Source organism: Podarcis liolepis, assembly GCF_965112155.1.
Source record: "Podarcis liolepis genome assembly, chromosome: 8".
In the NCBI taxonomy this organism is placed as follows: domain Eukaryota; kingdom Metazoa; phylum Chordata; class Lepidosauria; order Squamata; family Lacertidae; genus Podarcis; species Podarcis liolepis.
The window spans coordinates 34,508,740-34,530,121 of record NC_139560.1 but is presented as its reverse complement, the minus strand read 5'-3'; the positions used below and the strand labels follow the sequence as shown (position 1 = coordinate 34,530,121).

The 21,382-nt window shown below is 40.7% G+C and overlaps 1 protein-coding gene across 4 annotated transcripts in view; it reads left to right on the top strand.

Annotated features, from left to right (window-relative positions):
- The first annotated feature begins 4,397 nt into the window (after positions 1-4,397).
- Positions 4,398-21,382, top strand: part of PREX2 (phosphatidylinositol-3,4,5-trisphosphate dependent Rac exchange factor 2) — a 115,089-nt gene continuing 98,104 nt past the window's right edge. Inside the window, exons 1-2 of one of the 4 annotated variants that reach the window (XM_083517526.1) lie at positions 4,398-4,416; positions 9,640-9,733. In XM_083517526.1, the coding sequence (XP_083373652.1) occupies positions 9,719-9,733 (15 nt within the window). In that variant the 5' untranslated portion in view covers positions 4,398-4,416; positions 9,640-9,718. Of the gene's footprint in view, positions 4,417-9,639; positions 9,734-14,375; positions 14,442-15,551; positions 16,208-21,382 lie in introns of those variants that run through there. The other 3 variants (XM_083517527.1, XM_083517524.1, XM_083517525.1) reach the window with 3 other exon arrangements.

Here is a 21,382-nt window from a genome sequence, read left to right as displayed (position 1 = left end):
GTGCACATTTTATTCTACTGTACTGCACAAATAAGTACCCTGATTCAATTCCATCTACAAATGTCTTACCCTAAATAGCTTCATGCACTGCTTTAAATATACAAATACATTTCATTAAGTATATTGGGAACAAATCAGGATGTGCATTTTACAAACAACGTATTAATTAATGAGCACAATTCCTATCGCTTAAATCCAGAGAAGGATTGTTCTGTATAATCTTGTTTCTGCTCACACAAAGTATGTTCTTATAGTTGCCCAAGTTATATACACTATTCAGTCCCTAATCAACATACCACAATCACAGAATCAGGGTTTACAGCCCAGCTGCTTATGCCCCTGCAGGTTTTACATCCCATAGTGCCTGGTTTAGTACCTCCTTCATACACTTGGGTGCAGGGAAAGTTTAAAGAAGTCCTTGGGCAAGCTATCCTAGTGCAGGCTTCCTCAACCTCGGTCCTCCAGATGTGTTGAGACTACAATTCCCATCATCCCTGACCCCTGGTCCTGCTAGCTAGGGATCATGGGAGTTGTAGGCCAAAAACACCTGGAGGGCCGAGGTTGAGGAAGCCTGTCCTAGTGGAATAACACCAATGATAATGCACGTCTGTGCACTCCCTGCAAGCATCTGGGTGGGAGTTGTATGTCTAGACTCTCCTGTGTAAAGTAAGTATCCACTTGAAAATAAATAACGAAGTATTTGGAATGTGTTTTCACACACCTCTATGACATTTTCCCACCCATTAAGTTAACAATGATTTTTTTCCTGGCTGGTGCATGTTATACTGAATTAAAAAGCAAAACAAACCCCCAACAACTTCCCATTATGTTACTGAGATTACATCGTATATTTAGTGAATGAATGTTCTTGGAAGAGGAAAAACATCATTTCATTGAACTTGACCAAGTCTAATATGACTGGCATTTCCCCAACAGCATTCTTTTAGTTACTATGGTTACCTCCTTAGTACTTTATCTTGCGTCTGTATACTAATCTGCAAGTTTCCTTTTACTGGAACATTTGGAAAACAACAACTATATCCTCCCAAGGTGCCGTCTGATATTTTAGGTACTATTGTACTTAGAAGGCTTTCGAGGAAGAGGGGATTTAGATTTTATTTTGCTTTCTTGGTTTGTTCAGAGTGCTTCCGACTGATTAAAACAATTTAAAAGTTATTGGTAAAACATGTTCCTAACTTTGTACAGGCCTGCTAATAGGCATCCTTCTAAAACACTGAAGATGAAACATCTTGTTTAAATGCTACCACTTGTTAAAGTATTAAAGAGAGGAAGGGGAGAGGAAGAGAGAGGTGCAAGTTTCCAAAGCTATAAAACTACACAGCCCGAATTCATTAAGCTTAACCTAATGGCATTACATTAAGGCATTGCAGGGGGGTTGGACTAGATGACCATCGTGGTCCCTTCCAACTCTACAATTATGTGATTCTATTATTAAAGCACATCTTTCAATTGCTTATATTTAGGATAAATCACCGCCATGTGTTCAGAAACTACTCTGAGTGATTCCAAGAAATAATCCAGGGCATTGAAATGAGGAGGCTGATTTGCTATTTACAAATATTTACTATTTTTTAGATTTACATAGCAACCTAAGACTTTGGCAGTGTGTGGAAGGTGGGAGGTACAATAAACTTCCAGTTTATGTATCTAGCATTTATCAAAGCAATTCAAGGCCCTCAAAGCTGCAGAGGTGTTGGTGGGTTTAGGTGGAGATTCCTCTCTGCTGAGCTCTCTGTGTTAACAGGTCTCCCACCAGCTGTGGCAGAACATGTGGATGGGCGACAGGCTGACTGGTGGTGTTAGCTGATGGGTGACTGGAGTGTGTCTTACTCCAGGAGCTGGAACAAGTTTTCATGGCATTGAAACTGCTGCTATAATGGAGGTTTTTAAAATCATTTTAAAACCATTTGTTTCAATGCAAACTGCTTCCAGCTCCTGGAGCAAAAGGCACTGGTGGGTGGGAGAAGTGTGTGTTGCTCCAACAAAGGAACAACTGAAGACTAACTTTAAATTCCAGATTCTTGCTTTGAAGCCGTGTCAGTACCTGCCCCACCCTGACAGCACATAGAACATCAGGTGTGGGGTAGGTGGGCATGGTTTGCCAGAAATAGCCTGGCAGGCCAAATTGGGAGCCAGGCTGAGCCAAATTTGGCCTCTGGGACAGAGATTCCCCAATCCTAATCTACACAATCCTATGGAAAGGAACAATGCCCTCTTGTACTTCTCTTCCACCAGCACATCATTTATATTGTATGCTGTTTTAATTATGTTTCTATTAGCTGCCTTGGGAACACAACTGTGTTAAAGGCATGGGATATATATTTATACATAACCACCACACACACACACACACACACACACACACACACACACTGTAGTAGTAGTAGTATGCAAAATGAACCAGGGCTGACTTCAGATTCTAAACACAGATATCTTCCCAATCTGCAATCATATTTATATATTGAAATTAAGTCTGATTTACAGAGGCAACACTGGAGTTTTGTTCATTTTTGTCATCTATTTGAATTCCCCTTTTTTTAAAAAAAAAAATCTCTTCTCACTTTGGTCAAAATTCTAGCAGCTTTTGAGACACAAAGCATGCTTCCATTATGCAAGGATACCACCATATTCTTCCTAATGAGAAACACAGTTCTTGTGACATGTCCTGAAGAATACAAATGAGGAAACCAGCAGCAATTTCAGCTGATCTGTCAAATCTTTGGAAAATTGGACAACAGGTTCTTGGCACATTTGATAAAAAATGCAAACCAGCAAAATTCAGCAGAGCCTCAATCGCAGTGCCTTCTTAGCTCCCATTGTATAATTTATTATAATTAATAATTATAATTATATACATTTAATTATAATTATTATAATTAGTTTATTTAAATAATATTATGAAATAACATAGTACGATATATCTTCACTGAAGGAAATCTACGGTACTTCAACTATTTTTTCTTTATAATTGGGGGGGGGGAATTAGGTACTCTCTTGCCGATTTTTTTCATTTTATGCCTCCCTTTAATTCAAGCAAATTATTTTGAGGAATTTCTTCAATTATTAATTACTTTGAGGAATCAAGATTAATGTGTTCTGCTATTATCAAGCTTAGTACATTTTATACTAAAATTATGTAGGGACTAGGAAAGATTCCCCTCTGAAACCTGGAGAGCTGCTGCTAGTCACACGGTACTCAACTAGTTGGACATAAGGCAGATTCCTATGTTCCACTAGGTAGTCTTCAACCCTCATGCACTCCATCTGCAAAATAGGAATGTTAACATTATCCTGACTGCAACCAGCAACTGAGACTATGGCAAGGAGGTGGACCAGCAGTGTAACTAGTTTGCAGAGATGTTAAATCCAGACCTAGGCCCTTATACAGGGCTTGAGCCTGAGCCTATCAACCAGAAACTGCTTATGCCAGAGACCCTTAAACTAGAATTCCTGAGCCAGATACTCCCAAGGGACCGCCTCCCTCCAGACTGGGGCCTTCAGGACCTGAATTTCTTGCTTCCTGGCAGAATTCAGAGGCAGGACCTCATGGAGTATTAGACTCCAGGCCAGAAGCTCTTTACTCCAGGAACAGAAAAATTTTTTGCCTCAGTTTGAGTGCCAGACCATGTCCCAATAGGATGACTTTTTGGAGCTATCCAAGGTCCTGCACCTCCAATCTGCTACCTACCCGATTGATTAACTATCCAAGATGTCATCGGGCTTCTGCTGGAGGAACTGGATGGGGGCTCCTAGTGGAGAGAAGGCTGGTCCTTCAGGAGCGTCTGGCTCAATGATCCCTCAGACTCATGTTCAAAGTCCGGACCGAGGTCCAGATCATTATATGTGGACTTCTACTCATGGTCAATGGAAGACCATGTTATCATTAATACTAAACAGTCTTACAGAGTTGTAAAATTATCGAGATACAGTAAATTTGTTGGCAGAAGTAAAAATAGCAACCCAATTTCCAAATGTTTCAGGATTTTTTTAAAAAATCCATTTGGCACTGAAAGATTGCATTGTGGAATTGTCATCTTAACATAAAAGTGATGGCTTGATGTTTATAGACCAGAATGAAGAGTGTAATTACTATCTGTGTATATACATTGTACTAAAATGAAGAAATCAAATAGTCAACTCAACCAAATTCTGTATGGAGAAAATATTAGTTCTGTGAACATATATGAATTGGGGAAATGAATTAAACTAGAACAGAGTTCACTCTCATGGAATGAGCTTTCCTGCCTCTTCCTTTTCTCTGAACTCCCTGAAAATTCCTTTCCTGTAGATGTGGAACTCCTGGGAATAGCGAGAGATATGGTGCAAGGGACTGCAGAGCGGGAAGTTGGCAGAAATCACGCCCACACCACATGAATAGAGGAGCAACAAGCCAGAGTGAGTAATTCTTCCCTCGTGGGCTGAACTGGATGCATAACTGTTGCATTGTCTCTCTTTAAATTTCTGTTATAAATGGTGTGGTAGAAACCAAAATTCCATGGAAATAGTCTATTTCTGTTAGAGTCACCGGGAAATAATGCACATGCAACGCACAATGAAAATAGGTCTCTTGAAACAAATAAAGTTGGATTGCAGCTCAAACATGCTTGATCCTAATTGCTGCAATTTTGTTTTTAGGTTCAAGGTTCCCCTAGAGTAAGAGGAGATGTTTCCTGGTAAAACATTCTGGTGCTGATGGCACTAAAATAAAATACAAAGTACTGAGGTTAGGGTGTCCGAATTAATGTTTCCAGTTGTGGAGGAATTCTGAACTTTAAATGTCTTGCCTCAGCATGAGTTGTAGAATGGACACGCTCTATGCGTCATTCATGGCAGGTTTCATAAGTGAAATGGATGCTATAATATTATTTGTAGGTGGGTTCATGAGGCAAACATAACCAATGTATTTCAGCTTCCAGGAAGCCTATCCTCACAATCAGGAATTGGATGCAAATGCACCAAAGTCTTAACATGAGAGCAATCATAATTCCAAATGCAGCATAGCCTAGAAAATAGTTGACCGAGAGACACATTAAGAGAATTCCAGGAAAGACAGAAAACTCTGGCTAACAGGAAGCTAAGGTTAAGGTCAAAGCTGATGAGACATTAGTTGCATTAGGAAGAAATAAACATTAGGAAGAAATTCCTGACAGTAAGAGCTGTTCGACAGTGCTCTGATGGTGTTTCCTGCTTGGCAGGGGGTTGGACTCGATAGCCCTTGTGGTCTCTTCCAACTCTATGATTCTATGATTCTATGCATGAATGTAAATAAAAAATAAATAAATAGCAGCCATGTTTGACCCCGGAGCCACAGTGGAACAAGAGAGAATGAGCCAGAAGAGTTTAACCTTCCCCCCCTTCCATTATCTCAAAGTAAATTGTACCTGCAAACAGAGCTGCCCCAATCATAAAGTGAAATGTGACAGCCGATGCAAACAGCAGATGCACAGGGGTGAGGTAGTGTCCTGAATGCCATGAGGTAAGTCCTGATAGTGGAGTGTAGTCTATCTAGGCAGAAAGAGCTATTGAATAGTCCCAAGGGCAATGCTAGAGAGCGGTCAGACAGTCCAATGTTCAATTACAGGCTCATGTCCAATGCAATGAGAAAGGTTGAAAGTCAAACTGTAAGGCCAAGTTCCTGTCTCTGAAGAAATTGGAATCCTAGAGTGAGTCCCAAAATCTAAGTCCAGTGGAGCTCCAGAAACAGTCAAGTTATGGTCTGTCAACAGTGAAAGTTGAGCAGACAAAGTCTCTGCCTTGCTTTTCTTTTGATTCCTCCCAGTTTTATTGGATGCACCTGAGCTTGCTCTAGCCAAGTAGCTGTGCCTGTCACCTTAATGAAGCATATGATCATGACCTGCCCTGAGCTCTATCAAGCTGAATGACCACCATGATTTTCACCTGATCAGCTAGTAAGCTGGGCTGTACTCTCTTGCCTGGCTCAGTCTCTTAAAGTGTACTTCCTGCTCATTATGTTTTCAGAGAAAGGGGCACCTCTGGTTTTGGTGTCTACTTCCCCTGGCTCCTGTGAACTGTCGGCTGCCCCTTTGACATCCTCTGATGTCCATTGAACACCTTGTTGGAAGCCACCCAGAGTGGCTGGGGAAACCCAGCCAGATGGGCGGGGTATAAATAAATTATTATTATTATTATTATTATTATTATTATTATTATTATTATTCAGATCCAATGCTGCTTCACATGGATGCTATTTATAATTATTGCTATTATTTACTAAATTTGCATACCCCCCCTTCATTCAAAGATCAAAGGGCGGTTCACAACACAAAAATACAAAATGAGAACACAAAATATATAATAAAATAAAACCAATAACCCCACTCCCACAAAGACAGAATGTTAATCAGCCAAAGGCCTGGTCAGTGGAGAAATGTTTCTGCCTGGTGTCTAAAGATATGTTATGAAGTTGCCAGGTCAGCCTCCCTGGGGAGAGCATTCCACAGATGGGGAGCCACTGCAGAAAAGGCCCCTTCTTGTGTTGCTACCCTCCGAACCCCTCGTGGAGAAGGTACATAGAGAATTTACATTAACAATTACATTTACATATTCACTCAATTAATGTCACATCTAGTTTAACTGCTAGACCCACTGGGTGTCCTTAGTGGTATATCTCCTCTGTAAAATGGAGATAGCACTGATCTGCATTAAATTATTGTTCTCAGGACAAATAACACTATTATAAAGTACTTTTCATGTAAAGTCCTGCATAAATTATTCTCAGTAACAAGGATATGTGTATTTAAGATAGTGCAAGGAAAGGAAGAAATAAAAAATGTGCAGTTGATGAAAAATGAGGCCGCAGAATATAGTTTATGCACAGCCTGCTTTGTTTGGATGAATTAATTCAGTTTATTATTTTGCCATAAGGCCATAATACTCTTCTAGTGTGTTAATAATAGATTTTGGGGGAAAGTCAGCTAGGAACTATATGTGATTTTGTCTATAGCTGATGGGTTCATTCCTTATGGTCAGGTTTTTTTTAAAGCATAGAATTTTCTAAACTGTGCTTCATTTTCCCAGCCCCGTACAAGGAAATATTATTTTATGCATCCTTGGATGCATTGCTCAACTGAGTCCTCCATGTACAATAAATATAAAACATGTTGATTGCTGCTGCAGATGGCCAATTATTGTTGTTGATGACAGTGTATAATCTTATCTTATTCCAAATGGCAAAACTGTATTGTCAATAATTAATTATTGCATGAAAGCTTGACAATCCATAAAACTGTGCAAATTTTGTTAATTTTAATTTTAAAGAAGTTTTGCTCACCCCAAAACATTATCAAAATGTTGTTTGTTTGGCTTTCTGGGCATGAAACGCAGCAGAGATCCTGCCAATATAAATATAAAGAACACTTTGTGGCGCCTAAAGTGGGTTATAGTCTGCTGTGATATCTGTGAATATTTTATCTGACTTGGAAAAATTAACTACGGGCGTTAATTTCAAATGTCTTCATGGTCCTTGTGCTGCATTTGTTCTGCACGACAAGGAAGAAGGGGAGTGATTGTTCTGGACTCAATAGCTTATTGAACTAGCATGAAGAAGCAAGCAGACACTCTGGCAGCCAGAGTGTCTTCATACCTTGCTTCTTTCATATTTGAACTGCAATAGGCATGTGAGCAAACTGCTAGATTGGCTGGATTGGCTAAAAAAAGCCCAACACCTATAGGCAATCCTCCCCAAAAAAGTTCAACAACTATGAGCAATCTCCCCCCATTTTCTTAATTTTGAGTCCCCCAAAATAGGGGATGTCTTATACACAGAAAAATATGGTGGGTGGGTGGGTGTGTACACACGCACACCCTGTATTTTTCCATATATATATATATATATATATATATATATATATATTCAGTGAGGAGAGGAAATATATATAGATATCTCTCTCTCTCTCTCTCTCTCTCTCTATATATATATATATATATATAAGCTGTAAGATGCTTGGAGACCTTCAGATGACAAGTGACTTAATAAGTTTAATGAATGAAAATGAAATGAAAAAGGAGCAATATATCCCCTCCACCTCACAACTGGGCACTCAATTTTATATGCATTTTTCTATAGTGAGTCTGGTTCCAGCAAATTATTGTTAATTCTCAGCATTCGGTAGATGTAGATAAACATTCATTGAAAAATCAAATGGAATATGACTATTTTAGTGGTAGAGCTGCAGCCCTGCAAATTAGCAATGATGTGTAAGCTCCACAGTATCTGAAGAATAAATATATTTACAAAGGGAATTAGAATGTGTGGTGAGTATTTAATTCCATGAATCTTTCTGGAGTTTAATTTCACGCCACAGATTTTCTGTTGAGGTGGTGGTGGTGGGGGGGCAAACAGCTCAAGTTCTGGACAGTGAAGATATAGTGGAATGCCTGCTAAGTAAACTCTGTGGAGTTCAAGTAGGCTTGCTCACAGGAAAGTTTCTGTAGAATAGCAGTTCTCTTAGGATGAAAACAGATGAGATGCATTATTGGATCACCAGACATTTTGATTTCAGCTCAAAAGCAGCCATGGAAGCCCTCAAATAGATTGGGGCACTTGGAAGTGTACATTAATGTCCCTCAATTCTATTTTCCCAAGCAAAATCACTGTCGGGAGTGTGTGCAGGAGCCAGGCCCTGTGACCAGTAGGACTTTGCAGGGCTGGGGCCTTCCTAACTTTGTTCTAAAGAGGTAAGGCGTGGCCGCACAGGTGAGGCTGATTGGTAACTCACAGCTCCTGGTGGCAAGAGCCGGGAAGGGATATAAAGTCAGCATTTCCCTTCAGCTCTTTGCCACAGCAACATGTTCCCTGCCTTGCTGCATTTGGCTCTTTGACTCCTTGATCCTCGATTTTGTGACTCCTTGCTTCCTAACCCTTGAACCCTTGGCTTCTTGACTCTCAGCTCTCTAACCCTCGGACTCTTGGCTTCCTGACTCCTGGCTTCTGGACTCCTGTGGGACTTTGATCACCTGTGAACCGGACAGTGGCAATCACCTTCCCAGAACTGCTGTTAGTTCTATGAGGTGGGGCACAGTTAATCAAGAGACAATACACAAACCTGTCTTTTCCCCCAGCAGGACTAATAGCAGTTGGCGGGGGGGGGGGGGGGCGGAGCAATCTATGTTGGGGAACAATAGTGGATAAGTGTTATGGTGGGAAGTAATCTCCTGTAACTTGTCTATTTCAGTTCTGAGTCATAGTAGAACAAGGATGGTCCTTCAGCCAACCTGTATGGAGCTCATCAGGAGCCACAGGGCAGAAAACCAACCATTTCACTGAGATTATTACTGGTGTAAAATCTTTTATCAACTTAGCATCTAGCTTATAAACCTTGAAATTCATCCCCTTGAAGCATCTTGTATTCTTGCAAGATCCTGCTCCCACCATCCCCTGTGTTTTAATGTTTCTTCTCTAGTGTTCTGCACGACAACCCACTGTGTGTGTGAAGGCACCCAATTCAGTCTCCGCACCCCCCCACTACACCAGGATGTGAGGACACCCATATGCTGAATATATGAACTATCAAGTTTGCCCAGGCTGTGTCACAGAATCTTACTAAGTAGCATGTTTATTCTCAGTTACTATGTACTGAATGAGCTTTTATTTTCTAGATTACATGAAACAACACAGGAACAACAGTCTTCATCATTCATGCGTTGAGCGGGAGTTCCCTCAGAAATCACAGGACAGATGACCAGTGTTCTGGTAAGGATGTAGAGACATGAAAGTAACACTGTTTTGAATGAAACTGGGTCAGTGTTAGCCACATACTTAATATAAAATTAAATGTTTTGTTTTTAAAATCTGATGCCTTCCCCAAAGGAAGCATATAATGTTGCCTTACTTTCATGTCTCCCCACTTTTGTGGGTGGGATGCTGTGAAACAGGCAGCCATTAAGTAGAGCACAGTCTTGTATTCATGCATTTCTCTTACACTGAGGTCTCAACATACTGACAATAAGGGAAACAGGTGTATCAAAGGTATGTTATCTTTTGCCAGTTCTTTGTAGAACTAAATAGAGGTTACCTTTCTTCCAAGCCCTGCTATCTTATATTAAATATATTACTTAGGTTTATCTGAATGTAATATGGGAAAAGATAGTGTGTTCAATTATTTCTGTAGATTTCTTTAAAAAGCGTTTTACAGTGTGATCTTATACATGTCTACTCAGAAGCAAGTCCCATTGAATTCACATAAATGTGCATAGGACTGCAACCTTAACCAAGCAAATCACATAAAAGGTAAAATAAATCACAGGATTTTTCTTTTTTAATGAATCTTTTTATGTGATGCTTTCACAATTCAGAGTAAATTGAACTTTTTAAGTATTGTTGTACATTATGCATGTAGTTATATTATTAAAAATATGGAAAACGCTGACATTGTATGCTTCAACAAAGCTTACATAGTATGTATAATTGTGTATTATTTTAGCATGGCTGGAGATGATAACCTTTATAATTTTTATCCTAGCTTATGCTAATCTTATTTATAAATATTTCATTCTCTTTCAAAACTCTTTGCCTGTACATTAAGAAAAAAGTCAAATAAAGGCAGTAAAATGAAAGGAGCCCATTTGAAGTCCAGAGATGTCGACAAAGAATTTGAAAGGTTTATGCAAATATTTTGCCTACAGCTAAAGTAATTCTAATGTAAAATGTTTAAAATATATTACAGGAATAAGAGTACTACCAAGAAAAGTCCACTTTCCATCTGAAAGTAAAAAATGGTAATATATACAAAGCTCTTACTCTTACTATAAGAAAAAATTAATCCAGCCTCAGTACATATAAAGTATAGACAAATAGCAGTGATTGGAATTAATGCCACAATGTATTATTATTACTATTATTTACTATTAAAATGTCTTAGTCACTTTTTTGCCAAGGAAACTCAAAGCGATTTACAATATATAAACACACACACACACAACCAGCATAAAAGAAAACAAAGAAAAATCTAAAAGACAATTTATATAATTAAAAGCTACATAATGTTTTTGCCTGTTGCCTAAAAATATGTAATGAAGGTGCCAAGCGATCCTCCCTGTGGAGAGCATTCCACAAGCAGGCAAACACTACTGAAAAAGGTCTGTTGTGTTGCCATCCTCTGGACTTCTCATGGAGGGGGACATGAAGAACCATTATCATATAGAATTTTAAAATTACTTACTATTTTATAAACCTGGAAGGGTTTGGAGCATGTAGAGTGCTGTAAAACCTGTTGGTGTACTCACAAAGTAAGAGGTCGGGATCTAGGGAGAATTCCTCTTATGGGATACTCCTGTTGAAGGAAAAGGAGGCAGCTATCCCTCATTCACCTACAGTTGTATTTGCATCCCAAAAAGATGTTCTGGAGGATTGGGGGACCCACCAGAACAGCATGGGAAGTGGCCCTGGGGGCTGGTGCAGCAATAAAACTGAGTATATTTTCAAAGCTAAGCAGGGTCCAGTATGGTTTCAAATTGGATGGGAGGACCACCGGTTGAGATTCCTGCATTGCAGAGGGTTGGACCTGATGGCCCTTGGCATCCCTTCCAACTTTAGAGTATGATTCTATGAAAAGGGGAAAATCAGTGAAAACTGCCTCCCCTACTTCCTCCAGCACAAGACAAGCCTCCATTGAATCTGCCTCTTCAATAAATGGAACAACCAAGGGCAAATCTTGATCAAACAATTGTTGACAGTAAATCCTATTGATATATATGAGAGTTAAGCATTTACTTGTGCCAGACTGTATTCATAGATAACGTTGGAGAAAACATAAATATTTTGATAAATATATTTTGGTCATTCCTTTTTTACAGCAAGGCTAAAAGTTTATTTTACAATATTTCCAACCATCAATTTTCCTTCTCATCTTCAGTTTTATTCTGTGTATTGAGTCTCTGGCATAAAATGTATAATGGAAGAATAACTGAGATGAAGGGTAAACAAAATTCAACCAACCATTCAAGCTAAACCAAACAAGTTAAACCCAAACATACAGTTACAGATGTTGTTATTAACAGTTACATATCCCCTGCAGGGCAAAGCTAACATTCTAAAAAGATGGAATTTATCTTGGTCAGACTACAAAATCAGTTACAATAAATCTGAAATACATCTGTAATACATAGCTCCATTTTGGTTTTAATGCTAAACAATAGCTTAGTGTTACATGAATGAGCAGTATCAAGCCTCAGGCTTGTGTTCTCCTCCCTCCCTTTTTGTCTTTAGTAACCCTGATGAGGAGACCAGAAACTATGTGTTCCTATTTTAAATTAAGCAGAGTTTGTCATTATGAACTGAGGTAGAAGAATGTGGACAGTTTAAAATATGGTTTGTTGAAACAAGCTGGAATCAAATAATGGTTTATGATACTGACTTGCTAACACAAACTATAGTTTAAACCAAGGGTAGCCAAAGTAGCCCTCCAGTTGTTGTTGAAGTACAGTTCCCACCATTAGCCATGCTATTTGTGGCTGAAATTCTGGAATTCAGCACACCTGGAGAGCATCATATTGGCTACCTCTGGTTTAAACTAACCACAGTTCTTCCAGTTCAGACATCAGAGGGGACTTTAGTTACTTTAAAATAAAAGGCAGGTGCTTCCAGTGCACCAAAGGAAGTGAGAAAGTGCAAGAGCACCACTGCTCATTCACATAATACTGAACTATGGTTTCAGGGTTATGTTCAAAACAGAGTATAACCATGTAAACAGATGGGAAATAGTAGCAATATCCCCCCGCGCACTTGCTGGTAGGAAGCAGACTCTAGCTCAGGCTGTGATAACCCCACCCTCCTTTCATGGGACTGTTGGTCTCCCATGAAAGTGAGTATTTTTTGAGAAGGGGGAGTTGGGGAGAAATTTCTTATATTTCTCAGGAGGGATTTACCATCACTGACACTGGGCATAAAATGTATAATGGAAAGATAACAGAAATGAAGGGTAAACGAAGTTCAACCAACCATTCAAGTTAAACCAAACAAGTTAAACCCAAACATACAGTTACAGATGTTGTTATTAACAATTATTAACAACCCATCACTGGGTTGCAGCAGGTTATAGCGGGTCTCTGTTTTAACTGGAAAACAAGCTTTGCCATTGCTTCAAAGAAGCAGAGGCTGGAAAGTATTGCTTCCTGGGAATGGTCCAATGGAATCAACACTCTAAAGATTTTTAGTTGGGGCCTAGTTAGTGCTGAAACAACACCTAATATTGGTGTGCTTCCTGTTACTCCTTGTTGGACAGCTCCCCTTGTTATCTGAACTTCCAGATCACTTGCTTGCTGGACAGCTCCTGGCAAGGCAGGATTTTGAGCCACATGGCAGGGGTAGCAGGAAGGGGACATTCCCTTGCAAAGACTTTTGGATTCAGCATCTGGGCAAATCCAAAAAGACACCCAGAAAAAGGAGACTTTCCTAGGGCACAGTGACGCTTTACCAGATGGATACCATGTAATATGTATGAAGTTTGCCACCAAATGTGGGTGGGGTTATATAAAAATTTAAGTCTACTGGTCTGGGGCCTTCAGCTAAAGGAAGGCAGAGGTAAATATTTATATGGATCCACCCATGTTTGGCAGCAAATTTTATACATGTTACATAGGAATATAGGCATATTTGATTTTTAAGAAAATATTTATTTGTTTTGTGAATCAAAGAGAGCATCAACAAAATGGGGGGGGGGGATCAATATTGCGACCTAACACTGAGAAACTGTAGGTTCCACTATTAAAGAAAGGATATAAACATTTTTTAGTATAGGGCAATGCCCACATTACTTGAGCCAACATAGGCTGTCAAGCACTGAAATACTAAACAACTGAAATATAATTTTCTTCCAAGTACTTCCCATATTTTGAACATTGCCTTGAGACATAGGTGGAGGACAATTAATAAATAATTACAATGATAGGTGTGTTTGCAACCCAAGGATATTGCAAGCAATGGGAATATCTGAACTTCAAGTAACTGTGTTGGTCACTTTTTAAATTTATGTGAAACACCTGTATGCTGTCTGAAGTGCCAACATTCTCAAACCCTAGTCCAAGTGCTACAAAATCTCATAATGTACATCAAACAAACTCTCTCTTGCAAACAGCATGATCAAGATGCTTTGATAAGTACTGTCAAAGGCATTTACACACACACTAGTATCTTTACAGGAAAACTCCTCTTCTTCACAGGAGACAGTAGCTTCTCTGTACCCTGGCTCATGACACAATTTGTGATGGGGCTTTCTAAATCATACACACATTAAAGGAAAGAAAACAGAGGGTTTACTGTTCTTATTTTGTTGCCTTTTCTCTGGTGGCTCTCAAGCTTTCTTTTGAACTGCTCCTCCCTTGCTTCCTATTGCGAGAGTCAGTAAAGTTTTAGCTCACCAACATACACTTGATGGGATAACAACATAGGGAAGTGTTCCATTGTAAGTATCTCAATTAAGATTTGAATCCAATGTTTTAGAAGCATGGCCAGGGCAATAGTAAACCTGTATTCTGTATACTAAATAGCTGCATATTTTTAAAATGCCAAGGGTGCCGGAGTGGAGCTTCAGTGACCTCATGTAATCAGAACGCAGGAGATGCTATAATTTTGCTAACATGCACATTTATTTATTTTTAATTTTTATTAAATATTTTCTTGGGTTACAAAAGTGCATGCATGGTCTCTTTTTCAGGTTGTGTTTTCTATATTTGCACAGGGACCTATTAGCATATACCAAAATGTACACAGGCTCCATTACACTATAGCAATGGAGGCAGACAACATACATTTGGATGTACATGCATAGGGCCCTGTGCAAATGTAATGCATGGAAGACAGGTGTGCCAACAGGTGTGATCAAGCCCTACAGGTAGACTGTACCTAAATTGGTCATCTGCACAAGGCTCCTGGGTTTGTTTGTTTGTTCTTTGACAAATGGATGTACAGCTATTATAAGCTGAATTCCTTATTTGTTGTGGCTTCTGCCATGAGAGGTACATCCAGTTTTAGATCAGCAAATTGCCAAATACCTCAGCTCAGGAGTGCCAGCTTGGCCCCACGGCCATGGGTGCCAGGGGCCAGGGGTGCCATGCAGTGTGCATGGCTCTGGCACTGAAATTTGTGGGTGCCCGGCCCCTTCATGGGAATTTTGTGGGTGGGCACCCAAAGCCCCAGGGAGTTGGCCCCTATGCCTCAGCTAATTGATTGCACGATGCATATATGATGCTGTCTACCAACCAGATTTGTATTTATATACTGTACAGCAATCCCTAATGATAGGTTCTATGTGACTGTGTGCATGTGTGCATGCATTTACAAAAGCACACACATATACATTAGCATCTTAAATGATACTTATGTGGGAATGTGTGGGTAGGAGGCACGACCCGTGACTGGCTGTGAAACACAAAGAATAACAAACTCGGAGCCAGAATCTCAGCAGTCTAGCTCGTTTGGGACATTTTAAAGCCGCAGCCTCTCAACTGGGAGATCTCCAATTAGCCCCGAAACAAACTCCAAAAGCGCACAAGCTTGTGTGTGAAACAAGCAGTTGCTGGCACGCAACCGTTTCCCAAGGTTGTGCTTCCTTTGCTTTTCGCTGAGACTTGGCGCAGGCGAGGGAAAGGGGTCGGAGTCACATGGATACAAAGCTTTTGATTAATGTCCAGGCGCTGCTGCTGCTGCTGCTTGAAGTCTCCAAATCTCCCCACAGTCATACAAAGAGAGCCGAGAGCTGGTGACCACTCGCACTTCCTTCAGGCTGGGTCCCTCTTCCTGACTGGGAAGGGACACTTGAGAGAGAGAGGGGGAGAGAGGCGAGGGGTGGAGGGAGCGAAGCTGCTCCTCCACAGCTGGGATAGTGAGGGGAGCCCGCAGAAGCGAGCTCCGGCCTCGCCATGAGACGGAGCGGGCTCTTTTGTTGTGGTCTTTTCTGAACCCCTGAGGGAATTTCCCCGCCTTTTTCCTCCCCTGTCCTGCCGGCCGCCTCGCCAAACACGAGAAGGAGCCGAGGGGAAGGAAAGTTTCGAAGGCGCTTCTTTCGGGGGTGGCGGTGGATAGGACACAATGACGGAAGAAAGCAAAGGGGAAGGGAAAGGAGAGAGCGGGAAAGACCCCGAGAAGCAGCTGCGCCTCCGGGTGTGCGTTTTGAATGAGCTGCTGAAGACGGAGCGCGACTATGTGGCCACTCTGGAGTTTCTGGTGTCGGTGAGTTGCCCGCCCCTCCCCCCTCGACGCTTCTTCGCCTTCGCGCGGGGCTCCTCGGGCGCCTCGTCCTGAACTTCTTGTGCACAAACAACCAGCCTGCTCCTCTCTCTCTCCCTCCTCTCCCCATCTTTCCCCCTTGCCAAGTTTGCCAGTAGAGAGGAGGGGGAAGGGAATGGTTTTCCTGGAGGAACTCAAAAGCTTTGGGGACCAAGTAGAAGAAAAAAAGAGAGAAGTTTTGAGTTGAATTCCTGGTGATCCAGGTCTCTTTGTAAAGCCATGTTGTGGTTTTCCTTCTTTGAGGAGAAAATTGTGTGTGTGTGTTTCTTGTGGCATGTATTTTCCTCAGCTGATTTTAAGCATGTTGCTTTTGTGTTGAAGAGGTGATGGAGCTAACATTTCAAATAAACAAACTTCCTCTCTGGGCACAGACATTGAAAAGTAGTGAGTGCTGTTTGCCTCAGGTACATTTGGGGGGATATTAACTGTTGGAAGTTTAGAGTTTCCTCTCCTAAGGCGCCACAGTCTCTGTATTTACAATAATCCTTGTAACACAGTATTCTGGCAGGGGGTAAAAGAGAGAGAGAGAGAGAGAGAGAGAGAGAGAGAGGCGCACACACAAGCAAAAGGGGGGGGGGAGATGCTTGATCTATAGCAGCTGTTCAATATTAAAGCCACATGTAGCATTTGCCCCTTCTCCCCACCCCTTGACATCCTTCTATTCAAAATTTTATTTTGGTAATAAGTTGGTGACCCATGATTGAAATGACTATGAATTGCACAGCTGTAAAGGTAACACACCTTTTATACAGGACTGAATTCAGTATAAAAGAAGAAGCTTTTGCATTTGGATGAAGCAGATTTCTGAAAGAAACAAGGAAGGTAGAACTTCCTGTGAAGATCATAAACGCAAACATCTCTATATTACCTCCTGGCTTAATTTACACATTTATTGGCAGCATCACTTAAGAAGCTTTTGGGATAAACAAATCTCAAGTTGTCTGCTTAGTTTTGTGGAGTGCCTGTCATAATACCCCTCACATTTCTCTTTCTCTTCTCCCCCTTCTCATCCTGAGGGGGAAATCTTTCAAACAGCAAACTTCCTGCTTAGGTTTCTGAGATCTGTGAACTTTATCAAGCAAGAGAAAACCCTCAGCTTGGCTTTTGGCAAGAAGACCAACAGTAGAGAGTAACATACTATACTGTGTTTTGTCATTCAGCTTCTGTTTTACACAACATATAGTTGTTAAAGTATTTTTTGCTCCTTATCTGATGCACCTGGAATTTGCTTTAAAAAGTGTCAACAAGTTGAAAACTCCTGAGATCTTGTTTTGTCTGTATTTTTAGTTCAATGTTGGTCATTCCTGAAAAATAAAGCTGTTGACACAAATATTACGTCTTAGTTCAGGCTGCGGAGGGTGATGGTGGTGCAATCTTTGGGTTGAATAAAATTTAAGTTTCATTTAACACCTGTGAAGATTGGGATGTGTTCAGGCTAGCTGGAGTTTCAAGCTAAGGCTCTGGTAAAAAATGGAAGTGTGCAGTGCCTTTATATTCCAGTGAGATTTGTGTGCATGTAAGGTTGTCCTGCCAACCTAGCAGTTCGAAAGCACGTCAAAGTGCAAGTAGATAAATAGGCACCGCTCCGGCAGGAAGGTAAACGGTGTTTCCATGTGCTGCTCTGGTTCGCCAGAAGAGGCTTAGTCATGCTGGCCACGTGACCCGGAAGCTGTACGCCGGCTCCCTCGGCCAATAAAGCGAGATGAGTACCGCAACCCCAGAGTCGGCCACAACTGGACCTAATGGTCCTTTACTCCTTTACCTTTTTAAGCTTGTCCGGGATAGTGTCCCAATGTGAGTGAACTACGCATTGTTTACCTACTGCCCTCTTATGAGGAGGGGCAATAGCTCAATCATAGAACACAGGCCTTGCATTCAGAAGGCCCCGGGCACTGGCGGAGGAAGGGGGGTGCGGTGGGTACGGCCCCGGGATGCTTACCCCCCCCCCCCGGTGCACAGCATGTGCACTGCTCTGGGGGCTAGAGCAGCTATTTCCACCTCTGACCCCAGCTTCAAGGCCTGGCATCGATTTAAATAAATAAGCAAAAGACAATAGGTAGCAGGTGACCTGAATGCCCTCAGGTGATACCCTAGAGAGTTGCTGCCAATCAGAGTAGACAATACTGGGTCAGATGGTCAAGTACTGTGACCTAGTGAACTGGACCTTGGAATTAACTTCTCTTATTAGTTAGATAATGTGGAAACTTGCAAAGAAACAGAACTCTGTTGCAGGGAATCCCTGAAGTACTTTTTAGGTGGGGAAACTCGATGTTCTAATATTACATGAAAAATTAAATTCAAATTTCCTGAAAATACAGTTTATGAATATTACACAAATGTGAAAGAATGGCGGTGCTGATGGCCTAGACATTCTTATGCATAGGACCTCTGCAACAGTGGGGTTTTTGGATTGTTGCCTTGGTCTCTTATTTTCTTGTTGATCTCTTTGTGAGACTACAGCTGCCATGCTGTGCACATTTACATGAAAGTAAGTCCCACTAAGCACTATGGGATTTAGTAATGAGTAAACATGCATAGGAATAGGATTATAATTCATTTTCCTTTGGGTGCTAGTAGCTGCCAGCTATTGCTAGGAGGGCACAGGGTACATAGGTTGGGCAAAACCATATGCATACAGTAATGCATTAATACGGACATAAGAAGAGCACTGCTAGATCAGACCAAATTTCCATCTAGTCCTGCATAGTGTTCCCACAGCGACCAACTAGATCCTTATGGGAAGCTGCAAGCAGGAGATGAGTGCAGTAGTAGCACTCTCCCACTTGTGATACCAGGTAACAAATGTTCAGAAGCATGCTGCCTTTGGTACTGGATCCATCTTGACTAGTAGCTACTGATAGTCTTATCTGTTAATTTGTATAATCACCTTTAAAACCATCCATGTTGATAGTCACCACCACATCTTGTAGTGTGAATTCCATAGCTGAATGTGCACTATGGAAGTCTCCCACTGTTTAGCTTCACTGGATAACCCTGGCTCCCAGTGTTATTAGAAGGGAGGAAAAGGTCTCTCTTTCCACTTTCTTCACAGTATGCATCATTTTATACACCACAAATATGTTTATGCAAAAAAGAGATGAAAACACAGTTGCCTTTCCTCAGAGGAAGTTGCTCCATTCCTTTGATCATTTTAGTTGCCCTTTTCTGCACATTTTCCATCTCTGCAAGCACATTTTTGAGGTTTGGTGGCCATAACTGTACACAGTTCTAAGTATGGTCACACAGTAGATTTGTATAAGTGTATAATAAATACCACATTAGGTAAAAAAATAATTGTGCAAAAATTGAGATTTCTGTTGAAGTGGTGAGTGAACTCTGGAGAAGCCTAAGAGAAATTATTTGATATGCTGTTCTTTTTGATGTTTGAAATTAATCTTCAGGCTATTGCTGATTTCTCTGTGGTTCAACAACATCAAAGGAACTTGGGTTTCCTAAAAGTTTGTTCAGTACAACAGATGATGCACTTCCCATTACAAGAGGCTGAAAGACTTTTTATTCTTTGGGCCTATCTTCGAAATCTTTACACCAGCCAGGAAATATTTTACATGGTCCAGACAGTGACAATGACATTTCAGCTCATTTAGGGGACAAAACTAAAAACCACAGGAAGTCTGTTAAACAACCCAAAGGTAATCCAGTAGCCAAGCAGGATCCATGCAAAGGATCAGTGATCACACTCACACTAACATATAATTTGCTCTGATGTCATAGAAAAAAATAATTATGTATGAAAGATGGAGAATCAAGGAAAGGTCAGAGGCAGGGAAGGAACAGAAAAGCCGAAACAGCAATCTGACTTGGACACTCTGCATAAAAGAAGGAAGATCAGAACCTCTTTCTCTCTCTCTATGTTTGCACCACCTATTTATTTCCCACAAATAAGAGATCCATCCCTACTTGCCCCCAAAGGTTTTGCTACTTCTCTTTTGTGACCACATCTGCAAAGAGAAGTAGAATTATATACATAAGGAATGATTCCAGTTTAGGATGCTCACTCATAAGAAGATCCACTGAATTAGAGCTTTCCCAGCCCTCTGATTTGTCCTGCTGCTATATAGCAGCCCTTTGTTGGGTCCAGTATTATTATCTCAGAAGATATATCAGGGGGCTGCTGGTTTTGAAACAGTGGCTCTGGTAGCTGCTGATCAAAGATAGTTCTGAACACCCCTAGTTCTTTGATGGTCATATACATTTCCATGTTAAACCTTTGGTACTATATTTTCCTGCCTTGATGGATCCCATCTACTTTCATCATGGAGCCTTTCCAGCCTCTCTAATTCCCCAGTTTTCATTCTTGTTCTCTTGCCTCAGAATGAAATTCCAACTTCAATCTTGGCTCTGACAATGGAATTTGGACAAATTATGTGGGGGGTTGCCTGGTTCAGCCACCACTATATACTGATTCTCCAGATTGCAACTGAACTTTGGCCATTGACTTCAATGTAGGTCAAGTTTTCCAGAGCATCTTGTGCTGCAATACTAAGGCAGAGACGGTGACTCTTGAATTAATACAGTATACCGGAGGTAATTAAGGCTCTTCAAAGCAAAGACTTACTTAGATTGAAAAGCTGAAAGCATGATAACATCAACACACATCCAGTCCCGAGACACAGTAAACAGGAAATAAAAATAAAGTAAACATTGAAGTCTTAGCTCTAAAAGTTAAAAATGCTCATCCAGGATTTAGAGCTATATCTGTAACATATATCTAAAGTTTAGATGATAAGATTTCACATTAACTGGCAGCAGTTCTAGAGGAATAGCTGTCTGTCTCAGAAAAACATTCCTGTGTTGCTTTAAAGACATTGTTGTTGTCTATCTGAATATTTGTCTGTCTATCTAGTACAACCTAGCTCTTTCTCATTCTTCTTGACCTAGGAAAAGCCCTGCCACAGGTGTGTTTTGGGAGCCCTACATGGAGCTGTATAAACACTTCTTAATAAATGAGCTGTTAACAATGCTTATGTGGAGATTTAAAACAAGGGACCAGCATCTTATAAATTTATTCTTATATAAATCTCATAATTTTTAGGATTGTTATTTTTATTGTTAACTGGACAAACTTATTTTTCTTATTCACATTTTTATCTTTGAATT